This window comes from Zalophus californianus, chromosome 1, assembly GCF_009762305.2.
Source record: "Zalophus californianus isolate mZalCal1 chromosome 1, mZalCal1.pri.v2, whole genome shotgun sequence".
NCBI classification, from domain to species: domain Eukaryota; kingdom Metazoa; phylum Chordata; class Mammalia; order Carnivora; family Otariidae; genus Zalophus; species Zalophus californianus.
This window is the reverse complement of record NC_045595.1, coordinates 74,866,285-74,883,972: the sequence shown is the minus strand read 5'-3', so window position 1 is coordinate 74,883,972 and position 17,688 is coordinate 74,866,285. Positions and strand designations below refer to the sequence as shown.

General features: G+C 34.1%; 1 protein-coding gene across 7 annotated transcripts in view; it reads left to right on the top strand.

The window, feature by feature from the left end:
- ZCWPW2 (zinc finger CW-type and PWWP domain containing 2) overlaps positions 1 to 17,688 on the top strand; it is a 139,223-nt gene that overhangs the window by 90,131 nt on the left and 31,404 nt on the right. For all 7 annotated transcript variants that reach the window (XM_027582886.2, XM_027582881.2, XM_027582883.2 and 4 more), the window contains 2 exons: positions 2,643 to 2,757; positions 16,081 to 16,127. In XM_027582886.2, coding sequence (XP_027438687.1) covers positions 2,643 to 2,757; positions 16,081 to 16,127 — 162 coding nt within the window. The remainder of the gene's footprint in view (positions 1 to 2,642; positions 2,758 to 16,080; positions 16,128 to 17,688) is intronic.

The following is a 17,688-nucleotide window of genomic DNA, read 5'->3' as shown; positions in this document are numbered from 1 at the left end:
TTGGAGTACTCTTTCTTGGGATAGCTATGTGGCTGACTCCCTGGCCTCTTTCAGGTCTTTGTTCAAATGTCACCTTTTCATGAGAGTTACCCGGACTACTTTATAGCCTTAACTTTTCTTTATTACATAGAACTTATAACCTCTTATAACATACTCTAGGCTTTATTGATTTGTTATGCTTATTATCAATTGTCTGTTACACTGCAGAGAATGAATGTAAGCTTTATCTGTTTTCTTCAATGATAGATCCCAAGGGTTTAGAATATGTTGAATCAATCAATAAATGAAGCAATCTGTAAGACAAATTGAAAAACTCAAAAGTATATATAACTATTCAAACAGTCTGTAAAATGTGCTGTATTTATATAAATGATATAAATGTTTGTAGATGCATATGGTATCTCTGAAAGACTATAAAAGAAACTGGTAATAATGGGTACCTGTGGGAGAAACAATACCAGAGATGGGTAGGGAGGCACAGTCTACACTTTAGGATGTGCACCTATCATTTCTTTAGTTGAAAAATACAATGCATAGCTGAGCCTAACTCCAGAATTCAAAATTCTTTATAAAGTCTTAATTTTTTTCTTTGAAGATGTTTAATTGTATTACCACTAGATGGCACATACTTACTGATAAATTCTCAAAGAATCTCAGACACAGATTTTTTTTTTTTTTAAAGTGTTTTAGTTCTCCAAACTCACCAAAGTTTACTTTAGCTGTCTACAGTATTGGTTTTTCTGAAGAAACTTCCTTAACTTCAGTTGTTTAGTGCCATATCAGCTTCTAGGCTATTTTTCACTAATTTCTTATTTAGCATCATTATAACATTTGAGTGGTAGGAATTATCTTAAATCTGCAGATGCTAGCTTAGATATTCTTATAGTTTCTAATGTTTTTTGAATTGTATCTATCTATCTTTTCATCCTTTTTCTATGAAATTAATGAATAAAATTTAAATACTCTGTGCACAAAAGTAGATTTTTTTTAAAAAAATAGATTTTTGTTTGAATGTATTGTTTGACTGCTTTTATATCAAATAAATCAGTGTCCAGAACAACATGCAATTTAACAACCACTTTCTGAATGCTTACATGATATACAATGAGATTAGGCAAATGGGTACTGTGGAGGACACAAAGATGAAATACTATTTATTGCCTCTATCTTCAGGACCTTTCATTTTATGGTGGGGTGGGGGCAGTTATGAATACAAATAACTATAATACAAGTCAGAATGTAGTAAATGATTAAAAGAAAATATTAAGTGTAATGGGAACAGATAGCTTATATTAATTTGGGGATTCCAAGAATAATGAATTTGAAAAGAGCTTTAAATATATAGACAGTTTCGGGCACCTGGGTGGCTCAGTCGTTAAGTGTCTGCCTTCGGCTCAGGTCATGATCCCAGGATCCTGGGATCGAGCCCCGCATCGGGCTCCCTGCTCCGCGGGAAGCCTGCTTCTCCCTCTCCCACTCCCCCTGCTTGTGTTCCCTCTCTCACTGTGTCTCTCTCTGTCAAATAAATAAAATCTTTAAAAATAAAAATAAAAAAGTAAATATATAGACAGTTTCATTCTCTGAATGAACTGAATATAGATGTTACATAGATTTACATTTCTATATAAAGAGTGAATTCTACATCTGAGATAAAGATATGATCATTATATGCAAGTGGTAAATGTGGGATTATAGAATAAAAACCTGTATTCTTTTTGATGGTAAAGTTTCCAGGAAAAAAAACAGTGGTATGCATTTTATAAACTGTAACATTTAAAAGCATTATAAAAAAACTTTTTAGGCAAATTCTGGGTGCCTCGTTCATTCAGTCAGAGCATGCAGCCCTTGATCTTGGGATTGTAAATTTAAGCCCCAGCCAGGTTGGGTATAGAGATTACTTAAAAATAAAATCTTAAAAAAAAAAAAAACTTTTTAGGCAAGTTCTAAAATAACATTGGAAAAATTATGGAGCCAGTTGTCATTTTTAACATAGAGATTCTTTTACTCTTGTTTTTCTTTTCAAAATATTTTTTAAATTAATTTATATGTAGAAAAAGTACTGAATTCAAGTAGAATAACATTTGAGTGCATACTATGCCAGAAAACTATTATTTTGTTTAATACTCATGAAACTTTATGATCTATATACTGTTATCCACATTTTACAGATGAAGAAATTGGGGCAAAAGTTTAAGGAACTTGTATGAATATGTGACCTGCCTGTCATAACACCAAAACTGGATGTGAATAGAATTAATTTTCGTACAATAAGAAACTTGGCTTTTCAATTTATACCACTTCACTATCATTGCTCTTAAAAGAGAATCAAATTATTCTAACAAGATATATTAATACAGACTTGTTACTTTGGTGGCCTTTTTGTAAGTTTTAAAGTGTGAGATGAATCATATTAAAATATTATCTAAATGAATCAAGAATCTGACCCTTTGACTTATAATGTACAAGATTTCCCCAACTTTGGTATACTCTAAAATAATAAAATAATAATCATATACCAAAGTCTAATATATGGTATAATGGTTAAGTCAGATTAATTCCAGCTCAACATCTAAATCAAGTAGATATTAAAACAAAATTATATATTTAGAAATGAGTCTTATTATTTTTCTGTCTTTCTTTAGCCAGAAAAATGTAAGAAAAAAAAGAAATGGTATAAAAGTGCACTACAAGAAGCCTACCTCCTCTATGGATATTCTCATGAGCAAAGACTGGAAATGTGCCGCCTATCCAAACAGGGTATATGAGCTTTATTATTCTTTACCACCCCAAAATGAGGATTTATTCAGATGCATGCTTTCCAAAATACATTTGCACATTTAAAAAAATCTCTCTCTCTTCATAAGAATATATCGTTGTCCCCTGAAAAAAATTTTTATATGGATTAATAGTATGTATTTGAAACTGTTTTCAGTGACTAAACATACATTCTATTTAAATGCTTCTATCATCTTCTTTACCTTTAGACTATCTATTTAAGTTCTCTTGTGTATTTCAAAGTATATATTTCAAAATTAGAAGCTGTGGCCTTATAATATATTTCTGGGGTGAAACTTTCACTTGCATATGCTGCATTCTTTCAGAACAAAGTATTTTTCAAAATGTTTTATTTTTAAAGAAATTCAAGGCAGAGATAAAAACAATCTTCAACTTTTTTAATGAGGTGAAAAAATAGGGTAAGATTTCAGGTCATTTTCAAAGAAAGTGCTCTTGAATCATAAATATTATGGTTTATAGATAGCTTTTTAAATGAATTCATCATAGGGATTATAGTAGGAAGGACACATTTTTAATTCTGAATATGATTGTCACATAAAAATAATGATTTTCGGTGTGTCTGGGTGGCTCAGTCGTTAAGTGTCTGCCTTTGGCTCAGGTCATGATCCCAAGGTCCTGGGATCAAGCCCTGCGTTGGGCTCCCTGCTCGGTGGGAAGCCTGCTTCTCCCTCTGTCTCTGCTGCTCCCCCTACTTGTTCTCTCTCTGTGTCAAATAAATAAATAAAATCTTTAAAATAATGATTTTCAATAAACTTAAATACGTTCTTAGTGATAATAATAATTATCATCTTAATTTCTAAAGTGATCATCTTAAATTTCAAAATAGATTATGAGAGGATCTGGCCTTTTAGTGCTGACTGAATTTTAAGAGTGACATTTTTTTCTTCTTGGAATATAATATATATATATTTTTAAAACCTAGTTGTGAAAATATTTTATTTGAGAAAAATTTAAATATTAACCCAGCTACCTAAGTTTAGATTTTAAAGGAAATAAGTAGATTTTAAAAGAGTGGAAAAGAACGACAAGCACATTACTCTGGTTTACTCTGAGACTGGGAAAAGAGACATTTATTACCATAAATGTGATTTTATTCCTTGTGCTGAAAATATAATGTCTCTGTTTATTATCAGTAAAGGTTGAACTCACTGTATTGTCACAAATACGATTTTATTCTTTTCATGGAGTATACATTTTTCTTGTGTAACCAAAATAAACTTTGAAATATTTCGGGGGTTTTTTTAGGTTTTTTAATATTAATGTCTTGAAATAATATAGTCAGTTATTTTTTAAAGTTATATTATAGCCATTTCACATTAGCAGTAGACACACTCTTTCAATAAATGTGGAACTATGTCTCTGTCATTGTTGTATGTGCTTTGTATTTATGTCTGTGTCCTTTGGCATTCTTGCTTGTCCAGAGACTATGGAGGGGGGTTATTTCTCATTGGTTTTGCAGTAGACCATTTTCTTGTTGAAAGCCTGCTGACTTTTGCATGCAGAATTTGATGTAATTCAGTCTGATTATAGAGTCTCTGCCTAAAGAGATTCTTGTCCCCAAAGGAGCCAGAATGGAGGGGCACAAAGACACTTACAGGAATTCAGTCTTTGCCATAATAGGCTCACTCACTTCATACTCACTCTTTACTATCACCAAAATAGGCACTGTAATCCCTTAGCTTCCATGGTGAATTCTAGTACATATTCAGCTTCTTACTGTGTTCAAAAGTAACTTTGAGAGGTAATTAGACATTATTCAGATATTTTACAAAAGGTGAGTAGCTTAGAGGCAAACAACTTATTTCATCCCAGCAACTTTGAGGATTTCTTTAACCCAAAATGTCTTCTTCCAACCCACAAATAAAGACTAATAATTTCTTGGCCTGAACTCTTCCTACCCTACAGAAATTGGCACACTATTATGTTTGATGCAGCTCTTTTCATTGTTGAAATCTGCAGGATCAGTAAATGATATGTAAAAAATACCCATTTCATATGGTAAGGGTATATTTAGTTTTATGAGAAACTGCCAAACTATCTTCCAAAGCAGCTGCATCATTTTTTCATTCCCACCAGAAATGAATGACAGTTCCTATTGCTCCACATACTTGCCAACATTTGGTGTTGTCAGTATTCTGGATTTTGGCCATTCTATTAGGTCTGCAGTGGTACCTCATTGATGTTTTCATTTGCAGTTCTCTGATGAAATATGATGATGAACATCCTTTCATATGCTTATTTGCCATCTATAAATCTTCTTTGGAGAGGTGTCTGTGCACTGCCTGCTTTTTAATTCAATTGTTTATTTTCTTATTGTGAGTGTTAAAGAGTTCTTTGTATCTTTATAGCAGCATTATCAACAATAGCCAAACTATGGAAAGAGCCTAAATGTCCATCTACTAATGAATGGCTAAAGAAGATGTGGTGTATATCTACAAGGGAATATTACTCAGCCATCAAAAAGAATGAAATCTTGTTATTTGCAGCGATGTGGATGGAACTAGAGTTATGTTATGCGAAGCAAAATAAGTCAGTCAGAGAAAGACAAATATCATATGATCTCAATCATATGTGGCATTTAAGAAACAAAACAGATGAATATATGGGAGGGGGAGAAAAGAGAGAGGGAGGGAAACAAACCATAAGAGACTTTTAACGATAGAGAACAAACTGAGGATTGATGGAGGGAGGTGAGTGGGGGATGGGCAGATGGGTGATGGGGATTAAGGAGGGCACTTGTTATGATGAGCACTGGGTGTTGTATGTAATGATGAATCACTGAATTCTACTCCTGAAGTCAATATTGCACTGTATGTTAACTAACTAGAATTTAAATAAAACCTGAAAAAAAAAAGAGTTCTTTGTATATTTCAGATAACAGTCCTTTGTCATTTATTTTGTAAATACTTTTTCCCACACTGGATTATCTTCTCATTCACTTGATAGTATTCTTTGCAGAGTGGAAATTTTAATTTTGATGAAATCCAGCTTATTATTTCTTTCGTGGATCTTGCCTTTGATGCTATATCTAATGTCATCTGCATACCCTAGGTCATCTACATTTTCTCCTATGTTACCCTCTACAAGTTTTATAGTTTTACATTTTTCATTTAGATTTGTGATTTTGAGTTAATTTTTGTGAAACGTGCAAGGTCTATATCTAGATCCATTTTTTTGACATGTAGATATCTATTTGTTTAACACCATTTGTTGAAAAACCATTTTTTCTCTATTATATTGTCTTTGTTCTTTTGTAAAGTATCAGTTGACTATATTGGGTCTGTTTCTGAGCTCTCTATTCTGTTTGGTATAGTGGTTAAGTCAGATTAATTCCAGCTCAACATCTAAATCAAGTAGATATTAAAACAAAATTATATATTTAGAAATGAGTCTGTGTCCTTTGGCATTGATCTGTTTTTTTTTTTTTTTATTCTTTTCCCAATATTACACTGCCATGATTGTTGTAGTTTTAGAGTAAGTATTAAAGTCAGGTAGGGCCAAGTCCTCTGACTTTGTCCTTCAATATTGGGTTGGCTATTCTGCATCTTTGTCTCTTCATAAGAACTTTAGATTGAGTTTGTTGATATCCACAAAACAACTTGTTGGGATTTTCACTGAGATTGCACTGAATCTATAGATCAAGTGGAGAAGAACTGCCATCTTGACAGTACTGAATCTTCCCATCCATAAATATGGAAAATACTCGGATTTGTTTAGGTCTTTGATTTTGTTCATCAGAGTTGTGTAGTTTTCTTCATATAATCTTGTCCATATTTTGTTAAATTTTGCTGAAGTATTTCACTTTGGGGGTACTAGTGTAAATGGTAATGTGTCTTTAATTTCAAATTCTACTTTTTCATTGCTGGTAAATAGGAAAGTGATTGACTTTTGTGTGTTAACCTTGTGCCCTGCAACCTTGCTATAATCACTTATTTGTTCCAGGAGGTTTTTTTTCTTATTCTTTTTTGGATTTTCTACATAGATAATCATGTCATCACAGTTTTATTTCTTCTCAATCTATACCTTTTATTTCCTTTTTTTTTTTTCTTATTGCATTAGCTAGGAGTTTCAGTACAATATTGAAAAGAGTGGTGAGGTGGGAACATCTTTGACTTATTCCTAATCTTAGTGGGAAAGCTTTGAGTTTCTCACCATTAAGTATGATGTTAGCAGTAGGATTTTTATAGATTCTCCTTATCAAATTGAGGATATTTCCCTCTATTCCTAGTTTGTTGAGAGTTTTTATCATGGATGGGTGTTGGATTTTGTCAAGTGCTTTATGTGCATCTATTGATCTGATCATGTGACTTTTTTAACCTGTTGATGTCACAGATTACATTAATTGATTTTGAATATTGAATCAGTCTTGTATACCTCAGATAAACCTCACTTATTTATGGTATGTAATTCTTTTTATACATTGTTGGATTTAATTTGTAATATTTTATTGAGGATTTTTGCATCTATGTTCATGAGAGAAATCAGTCTGTAGTTTTCTTGTACTGTCTTTATGTGGTTTTGGTATACTGGCTTTGGTGAGTGAATTAGGAAGTATTCCCTCTGCTTCTATCTTCTGGAAGAGTTTATAGAGGACTGGTATAGTTTGTTCCTTAAATGTTTGATAGAAATCACCAATGAACCTATCTGGGCTTCATGCTTTCTGTTTTGGAAGATTATTATATTGATTCAATTTTATAAAAAGATACAGATTGTTTATTCTTGTGTGACTTTTGGCAGATTGTGTCTTTCAAGGAATTGGTCCATTTCATCTGGGGTATCAGATTTGTGAGCATAGTTATTCACAGCATTTCTTATTATCCTTTTAATATCTTGGGATCTGTAATGATGCCCTCTCTTTCATTTTTGATAGTTTTCTCTCTTTTTTCCTTAGACTGGCTAGAGTCTTCTTGATTTTATTGATCTTTTTAAAGAAAGAGTTTTTGGTTTTATTTCCTCTATTGATTTCCTGTTTTTGATTTTAATGATTTCTGCTCTAATTTTTATTTCTTTTGTTTACTTCATATGTAACTTGCTTTTCCTTTTCTAGTTTCCTAAGATGGAAACTTATCTTATTGATTTTAGGTCTTTGTTCTTTCATAATATTTGCATTTATAAATTCCCCTCTGAGTACTGCTTTCACTGTGCCTTACAAATTTTGATAAATTGTATTTTCATTTTCATTTAGTTCAAAATATTTTAAAATTTCTCTTAAGATTTCTTCTTTGACCTATATGTTATTTAGGAATGCGTTGTTTAATCTCCAAGTATTTGGGGGTTTTCTAGTTATCTCAGTTTTTCAATTCTAGTTTAATTCTGTGGTCTGAGAGCAGACTATTATATGATATCTATTTTTAAAAATGAGTTAGGGTATATTTTATGGCCCAGAACATAGTCTATCTTGGTGAATGTTCCAAGTGAGCATGAGAAGAATGTGTATTCTGCTTTTGCTGGATGAAGTAGTCTATAGATGTAGATTATATTCAGTTGATTGATGGTGTTGAGTTCAACTACAGTAGTTTCCTCTTATCTGCACTTTCACTTTCCATGGCTTCAGTTATTTGTGGTCAGCCATGGTCTGGAAGCAGATGATCCTCCTTTGATGTATTGTCAGAAGGTCAGTAGTAGTCTAATTCTATGTCACAATGCCCGTGTCATTCGCCTCACTTTATCTTATCATGTAGGCATTTTATCTCACATCTTAACAAGAAGGATGAGTATAGTACAATAAGATATTTTGAGAGAGTAAGGGACCACATTCACATAACTTTTGTTATAGTATATTGTTATAATTGTTCTTTTCATTAGTTACTGTTGTTTTTATTGTTGTTAATCTCTTACTCTGCCTAATTTGTAAATTAAACTTTATCATAACTATGTATATATAGGAAAAACAGTACATATAGGGGTTTATTACTATCCATGGTCTCAGGCATCCACTGGGGGGTCTCAGAACATATCTCCCACAGATACAGGGGAACTACTGCATGTCATTAGTGGTTTTCTGCTTGCTGGACCTGTTCATTTCTGCTGAAGTTTCCAATTATAATAGTGAGTTCATCTATTTCTCCTTGAGTTCTATCAATTTTTGTGTTACATGCCTTGACACTGTGTTGTTAGACACAGTTGTATTAATAATCATTATGTCTTTCCTGGGGTAATGATGACTTTGTTATTAGGTAATGCTCCTCTTTATCCCTGATAACTTTCCTTCCTCTGAAGCCAGCTCTGTCTGAAATTAACGTAGCTACTCCTAGTACAAAGATTCTTGTTGGTCTGTTCATTAAGAAATCAAATGACAAAGCAGAAAATTCAAAAATTGTATATCTTAGTAAGATGTAACTTAATATTTGACAATAACCTCATATTTAACACACCTATTAAAATGATTCTTTATGTGAAAAAAAAGAAATTAATGTAGCTACTCCTATTAAAATAACTTTATTTTGATTGGTCTTAACATGGTATATCTTTCTGTATCTTTTTACTTTTAACCTCTGTATGTCTTTATATATATATATATATTTTAAGATTTTATTTATTCATTTGAGACACAGAGATACAGAGAGAGAGAGAGCATGAGCAGGGGGAGACGGAGAGGGAGAAGCAAGCTCCCTGCTGAGCCAGGAGCCCGATGTGGGGCTTGATCCCAGGACCCTAGGATCATGACCTGAGCCAAAGGCAGACACTCAACCATCTGAGCCACCCAGGTGCCCCTATGTGTCTTTATATTTTAAACTGAGTTTTTTTTTTTTAGACAGCATATAATTACTCCACTCTGACAGTCTTTGTTTTTTAATTGGTATATTTAGACCATTGAAATTTAAAGTGGTTATTGATAGAGTTGGATTAATATCTATCATATGTGTTACTGTTTTCTATTTGTTTTCCTTTTTCTTTGTTCCTTTTTCTTTCACTTTTTCTGCCTTTTGTGTTTTTGTTTGTTCAGAGAGGGAGAGAGACAGGGGTGGAGAGGCAGAGGGAGAGGGAAAGAGAGAATCTTAAACATGGAGCCTGATATCACAACCCAGGGATCATGACCTGAGGCAAAATCAAGAGTCAGATACTTAACCAACTGAGCCACCTAGGCACCTCACCTTTTTGTGGGTTTTTTTCTCCACCTTTTTAGTTTTAATTGAGTATTTTATATGATTTTATTTCCTCTCAGCATATCGGTTATGCTTTCTTTTTAATTCTTTTTAGGGAAAAAAGTTTTAGGAAAATGGTTTTCCTAAATTGAACATATTGTTGCTATTATTATTTTGAACAAATTGTTTTCAGTTAAAGAATAAGACAATTTAAAGTTTATATTTTACCTTCACTTAGCCATTATCTGATGCTCTTCCTTTCTTTATGTTGATCCAAGTTTCTGCTCTACATCATTTTCCTTCTCTTTTAACATTTCTTGCAAGGTAAGTCTACTAGTAACAAATCACTTTCTCCAATTCTCTCAAGTATATATCCCTTAATTTTTGAAGGATAATTTCACAGTGTACAGAATTGTAATTTGGTGTTTTTTCTCTTACCACTAATTATTTCACTCCACTCTCCTCTTGCTTGCATGGTTTCTGAGCGGAATTGAATGAAATTCTTGTCTTTGCTCCTTTATTGATAAGGCACCCCCTACCACTAGGCTTCTTTCAACAATTTTTCTTTATCTTTGATTTTCTGTCTTAGCTTTTATCCTGCTTATTGTTCTCTGGGCTTCCTGGATCTTGATTTGGTATCTGACATTCATTTGGGGGAATGTCTCAGTCATTATTGCTTCAAATATCTCTCCTGTTCCTTTCTTTCTCTCCTTGTATTCCCATTACACATAAATTATACTTTTGTGGATTTCCCATAGATCTTGAATATTCTGTTCTTTTTTTTCCAGTCTTTTTTCTCTTTGCTTTTCAGTTTTAGAAGTTTCTATTAATATATCATCAAGCACACAGATTCTTTCCTCAGCTGTGTCCAGTCTACTGATGAAACTATCAAAGGTATTTTTCATTTCTGTTACAGCATTTTTAATCTCCAGCATTTCTTTTTTTATTATTATTTCTTAGAATTTCTACCTCTCTGGGGCACCTGGGTGGCTCAGTTAAGCATCTGCATTTGGCTTGGGTCATGGTCTCAGGGTCCTGAAATAGAGCCCTTCATCGGGCTCCCTGTTCGACGGGGAGTCTGCTTCTCCCTCTCTTTCCACCTCTGCTCCCCCCCCCCACTTGTGCTCAAGCTCTCTCTCTCTCTCTCAAATAAATAAATAAAATCTTAAAAAAAAAAAAAGAATTTCCATCTCTCTGCTTCCAGTACCCATTTGTTCCTGAATGTTGCCTACTTTTAACACTAGAGCCTTAGTATATTCAACATAGTTGTTTTAAATTCACAGTCTGGGTCATAGGGTAGTTCTATTTTTAAATTTTTGAGGACCCTCCACACTGTTTTCCAAAGTGGCTGTACCCACAAAGACACAGATGTAGTGAAAAGAAGGGCCATATGAACCCCAATGTTCATAGCAGCAATGTTCGCAATAGCCAAACTGTAGAAAGAGCCGAGTTGCCCTTCAACAGATGAATGGATAAAGAAGTCCATTGGTCTTGGTCCATATATATGATGGAATATTACTCAGCCATCAGAAAGGATGAATACCCAACTGTTACATCAACATGGATGGGACTGGAGGAGATGATGCTAAGTGAAATAAGTCAAGCAGAGAAAGTCAATTATCATATGGTTTCACTTATTTGTGGAACATACGGAATAGCGTGGAGGACATTAAGAGAAGGAAGGGAAAAATGAAGGGGGGGAATTGGAGGGAGAGATGAACCATGAGAGACTATGGACTCCGAGAAACAAACAGGGTTTTAGAGGGGAGGGGGGTGGGGGGATTGCTTAGCCTGGTGATGGGTATTAAGGAGGGCACGTACTGCATGGAGCACATGGAGCACTGTTTATATGAAAACAATGGATTGTGGATCACCACATCAAAAACTAATGATGTATTGTATGGTGACTAACATAACATAATAAAATTTTTAAAAAAAGAAAGAAAATGCAAAACACCAAGAAAAAATAAATAAATTCACAGTCTGATCATTCCAACATCTCTGACATATATAGGTCTGTTTCTGATACTTACTCTGTCACTTCAAATTGTTTTTGCCTTTTAGTATGCCTTGTAATCTTTTGTGGAAAGGCAAACATGATGTACCAGGTAAAAGAAACTGTGGTAAATAAGCCTTTAGTAGTGTAGTGGTAAGGCATGTGGGGCTGGAGAGGGCAGTCTATAGCTCTATGCATAGGTCTCAGTCCTGGGCTTTGAGCCGCACAAGTGCTTCTCATTCTTTTCACCCCCTCACATGGTACATGATGGCTAAAGGGGAGCTAGAATTGGATATTTCCCTTCCCCCCACATGGAAGACTCCAGCAGGCTAGATTTGTTCCCTTCCCACTAATTGGTTAGGTTCTGAAAAACCACAATAGGTGAGGCTCTGGTAAAATAGTTTATCTTGAGGGCAAACTGCTAAGAACAGAATGCCCTGGCATATTTCAAAATGGTTACTTTTTTTTTCCCCACTGAGGAAGCACAAAGGTATTTTTCTCCAGTTTTCACCATGAGAACCTGATAGAGCTCCTGTAGGTAAACTCACAAAAGTGTGCTTCCCTCCTGCATGACTGGGTCCCCCCTAGAATTTCTCTCAGCTTGTTCACATTGAGGCTCCAGCAATTCATCAATTACAGTTCAGGTGTTCCTACCCCAGCGCTAGTTCCTGTGGAGGTTTCTGCTCCATTAAGTTGTGATTCTTTGTATTCACCTGTCTCTCCAAATTTGGGGGCAGTGGTTTGCCCTTTGACCTCACTTCTCTAAGGGATCTAAGAAGAGTTATTGATTTTCTATTTGTTCAGCTTTTTACTTGTTGTGAGGATGGAATGTGACTTCTAAGCTCTTTACATGCCAGATAGGAAACTGGACCTATCCTCTACCTTTTTAAGAAAATGCTTTCTTTCAGCTGTCATTTTTAAAGAAGCGTAGACTGACAGATTTTCTGAGGCCATGAATGGACGGGCTTTAAAAATATATTTTTTTAGGGGCACCTGGGTGGCTCAGTCGTTGGGCATCTGCCTTTGGCTCGGGTCATGATCCCAGGGTCCTGGGATCGAGCCCCGCGTCAGGCTCCCGGCTCAGCGGGAGGCCTACTTCTCCCTCTCCCACTCCCCCTGCTTGTGTTCCCTCTCTCGCTGTGTCTCTTTCTGTCAAATAAATAAATAAAATCTTAAAAAATATATTTTTTTAAAAAAAGAAGCCATTGATTTATGTTAATATTTGTACTCCTCTCTAATATCCTTATAAATAAAAAATTTTTAACATCTGTTATGAGTCATGAGGCATAACCACCTCTGTTGGCTTGGAACATTGTCATTTTCTACCTGCCACTCCTCTTTTGCACTTTATTTTTTTTTTAAGATTTTATTTATTTATTTGACAGAGAGAGACACAGTGAGAGAGGGAACACAAGCAGGGGGAGTGGGAGAGGGAGAAGCAGGCTTCCTGCAGAGCAGGGAGCCCGATGCGGGGCTCGATCCCAGGACCCTAGGATCATGACCTGAGCCGAAGATCAGACGCTTAACGACTGAGCCACCCAGGAGCCCCTCTTTTGCACTTTAAAACTATGATGTGGCTATAGCTCAGAAGTGGAGTAAAGACCCTTTTAATTATCCAGATCTACATTTCCTGTTAACTGCTTTCACTCTGTGTGAGGGTCCCTACATGCAGAGATTTCTGAAGGGAGGAAATTAAACTTCTCTCACTAGGGAAAATTCAGCTCTTAGAAAGTGTTTAATGTTGCTGAAGTTGAACATGGACTTACTGTTATTAAGAGAAAAATTGCTAATGATTGTAATGTTTCTCAGCATTACATCAGACTTTCTCCCTTTGGCAAATCCCTTTGAAAATCAGAGTGGTTGTTGATACTCCCCAAAACACTTCTATGTTGTACCAGGTTGTGCAACTTTTCAACATAAAATGTTCCTTGAACAGCAGTTTGGCTATGTCTGTTCACAGTTGTCTCCCTACTGGAAATTTTACATAAGAATGATGTATATGTTGAGGAGAATTTGTATTCTTTTTTTATTAACTCTCAGTATATGATCAGGGTCCATTGGATCTAGTTTTAGTTTTTGAGTTTCCTTTTTGTGCAGTTTTAACTATGGGTACAGGTTGATATTTCATCATGGCTTTTATCGTTATTAGCGATTTTCAAAAGAGAAAAGAAAAAAATTTTAGCTACAACAGAATTTATTCTATCTTATAATTATCATCAGGGCCCTTTTATAAATTTGAAATAATTATGGAATTTCAATAATCTTTGCTCTTTTATCATTACTTATCAATTTATTTCCAACTATGTTAAAAAGACTAAAACAAATTATTTAAATGGGAGAATGATAGAATCACTTAACAAGATGATACAGTAGTAAAATATGTCATCACTAAACTATTTTTGCTAGTATTCCATAGATTAGCTCTCTCTGTCTCTCTCTCTCACACGCAAACACATACACATACATGCACCCCTAGAATGTCTTTATTAGCTAAAATGAAAGAGAACATTGTTGATAATCTATTAGCTACCAGACATTGTTTTAGGAACTTTATGTAAATTCTATTAATTTGAATCTCATAATATACCAATAAGATAATAATTAATTACTCCTGGTTTATCAATAAAGAAACTAAAGACCTGAGAACATATACAGTGTTTTATACCTTACACTGTCTAGTATAGTAACTTATATCATGTAAACATTATATGTATTTTAATCAATAAATTATATTAGTTTGTTCAAGTAAAATGTATATTTCAGATCCATATAAGATTTTGAATAAAATACATGTACATTTTTAATTATAAAAAAATATTGAGCACCTACTTTATATAAAACATGGTCCCTGTCTTTAAGGCACATTCTAGTTTTGCAGAGTGCTTAGACATATATAGAAGTAACCATAATACAAGGAAGAAAGTTCTGTGTCCTGGGATGCTGTGGTTTTGCAACAGAGATGGTTATTTCTCCTAGGTGGAGGAATCATCTGTGATGGTGAATGGTCTTGTAAATTCATCAGTGGGGAGAAAAAGGGTATTCCAGAAGAAGGGATTATTCCAAGCACACAGCTAAACATAGGAAAGAGGGCAGTTTACATGTGGCCAGCTAATTATAGGTATAAATATAATAATCTTCTCTGGATTTCTGTGTTTTATGCCAATAATTTGTTTCTTACTGCAAAGTTTGCTTTTAGACAGCAAGCATTTATTTACTCTTATATTCATGGATATTTATTCTTTTTGTTAGTTTTACATGTTCATTGTGAATTATAGTCCTATATTGATAAATTTAATTTCTATGTGTTCTTAATGTTAAATGTAATCCTAAAACCTTAATACTAATGTCCATAGCTCTATTCGTTTTTCATTACCATAATATTAAGGTTAATAAAACAAATGTATGAGTAAATATTTATGTACAATTCATGTAGTTGGGATTCAACATTGAACCCATAAAAATCCAATTATTAATTGTTATTGCCAATAATTTTTACTAATTCACACACAGGTTTGCATATATCAAAATAAAATCTTAAAATAATTTTCTGTATTCTCTTTGGTTGTAGTCCTTTTTTGTTGAGTGTTACATAGGGATCCCACATGGAGGCAGCAGACATAAAGATTAGAGACTTGCCGTCAACTGGGTCTGGTCCCACTGCATGGCCTCAGGCATGGTACTTAGCCTCAACTTTCTTGGCTGTGAAATGGTGATGGACTACATACTTTGCAAGATTATCATGAAGTTTAAATAAGATATTGTCTATGTAAAGTCTTTATCCCATGTCTGGCATGGAGTGGATGTTCAAGTAGAGATCACTGGGATTTCATTCCAGATCCCATATACTTGATCGCTTCTCCGCCTTTTGGCTAAGATCAAGTGCAGATCCCATATACTTGAGAGTACATAAGCTGACCGGAACCTAGAATAAGATACACTAGATTCTAACTCGAGAACATCTAACTAATTAGATTTAAGGGAGGAGGTTTGTCAAATAAGTATATGAATCCCTAATGCTATTACTTTTGGATTATTTTGTTCTACTCTGGGAAGTTGAGTTTGTTAGCATTTTGATCAAAAGAACCATTAAAAACCCATACTACAGTATGAGAAAAGTAGAAAATTTTAATTGTATAACATTGCACTTATTTAAACAGGAGTTTAGGCATTTTTTTGAAACAACCATACTTTATTATCTTACAGATAAATCCAAGGCAGATGGCAAAGTTGCTGTGGTAGCCAAGAAAAGGGTAAGATCATGTTTCATTATATAAAATATGCAGACTTCAAATTCCATTTGATTAAAGCTATTTTTAAAAGAAAATTGAATTAATATTTAAAAGCAAAATGACATATAATGAGTTTTTTCTTCTAAATGTTGGTTGAGTATATGTTTCCTTTCTTAGGTTGACACTAGAAATGTAATATTTATGACTACTTATATCAGTGTTATAGAATTATTAGAAATTAGAACAGTAGAAAAATTTAAAGTTAACAAGTTAGCAATTGCTTTTATTTACATTGTATTTCACGTACAAACTCTCATATACTAAAATATTTTTTGTGTACCATGTTATTGGAATGTGTGCAATCTCATGGAAAATTTAAACAATTAAAAACCACAGCTTAATATGGACTTTACCTTGAAGTTGAGAATAAGATCAGCCATTTATATCAACCTAAACCTAGAATTTTTTAAATAAAATTTGTAAAGTCAATAGCATTTTAAAAGAATTTAAAAAATTTAACACATCATTCTGTGTATTGTATGCAGGGAGATGTTTAACTACTTATTGTCAAAACTATGATTGGAGCGCCTGGGTGGCTCAGTTGGTTAAGTGACTGCCTTCGGCTCAGGTCATGATCCCGGAGTCCCGGGATCGAGTCCCACATCAGGCTCCCTGCTTGGCGAGGAGCCTACTTCTCCCTCTGACCCTCTCCCCTCTCATGTACTCTCTCTCTCTCATTCTTGCTCTCAAATAATAAATTAAAAAAAAAAAAAAAAAACTATGATTGGGATAGGATGAACTTTGGCATTCTCCTCAAATGACAGTATTCTTAACAGGACAGTACTTAAAAAGAGAAAGACCCAATGCTTAAATCAAATTCTTTTAGACAAATAATATATTGATGTCATAAGAAAAAGGATTGTGATTGAAAGGAGAGCCTATCCCTCTAGTATTTCCTGTGTTGAATGGTGGGGTTGGTGCAGGGTGGGCCCAGGGAAGGTTGAGTGTGACCTGGCAGAACAGAAAAAATGTCGGTCACAAACCTACAGATGGACAGGCAACAAGGTAAGCATCATTTTTGTATTCTGAGTATGTATATATCATGAATCCTTTTATTTTTGTATTATTTATTTATTTTTATCATGAGTCCTTTTAAAATCTGATTTTGTTTTACCCTTTTGCTTTTTGACTTGTAAAAGTAATCTGTACTTTTCACTGGCTAAATAATGTTGTTGCACCCTTGCAGAGAGGAATTCCATATCATAGAAGACAAGGTTGTCTCTTGAAAGGAAATAGTACTTGTGTATATGTCTGACCATTTAGACAGAACGTGTGAGCTAGTGCACGATTGTTAATGTGGGTGGAATTGTTTATTTTATTCTCTGCTAAAGGATATTTAGAATCAAAAAAGATAAAGATAATAACTAACATTTCTATATATTGCTTTATTTTTACCAGTGATTCTCAATGACTATGGTACTACTGTCTCTAGGACAGTGCTATTTAAAGTGTGATCCGTGGACCAGAGCTAGTCTGTGAACTATTTATTATTGGTCTGCAATGAGCTAAGAGCAAAAACTGA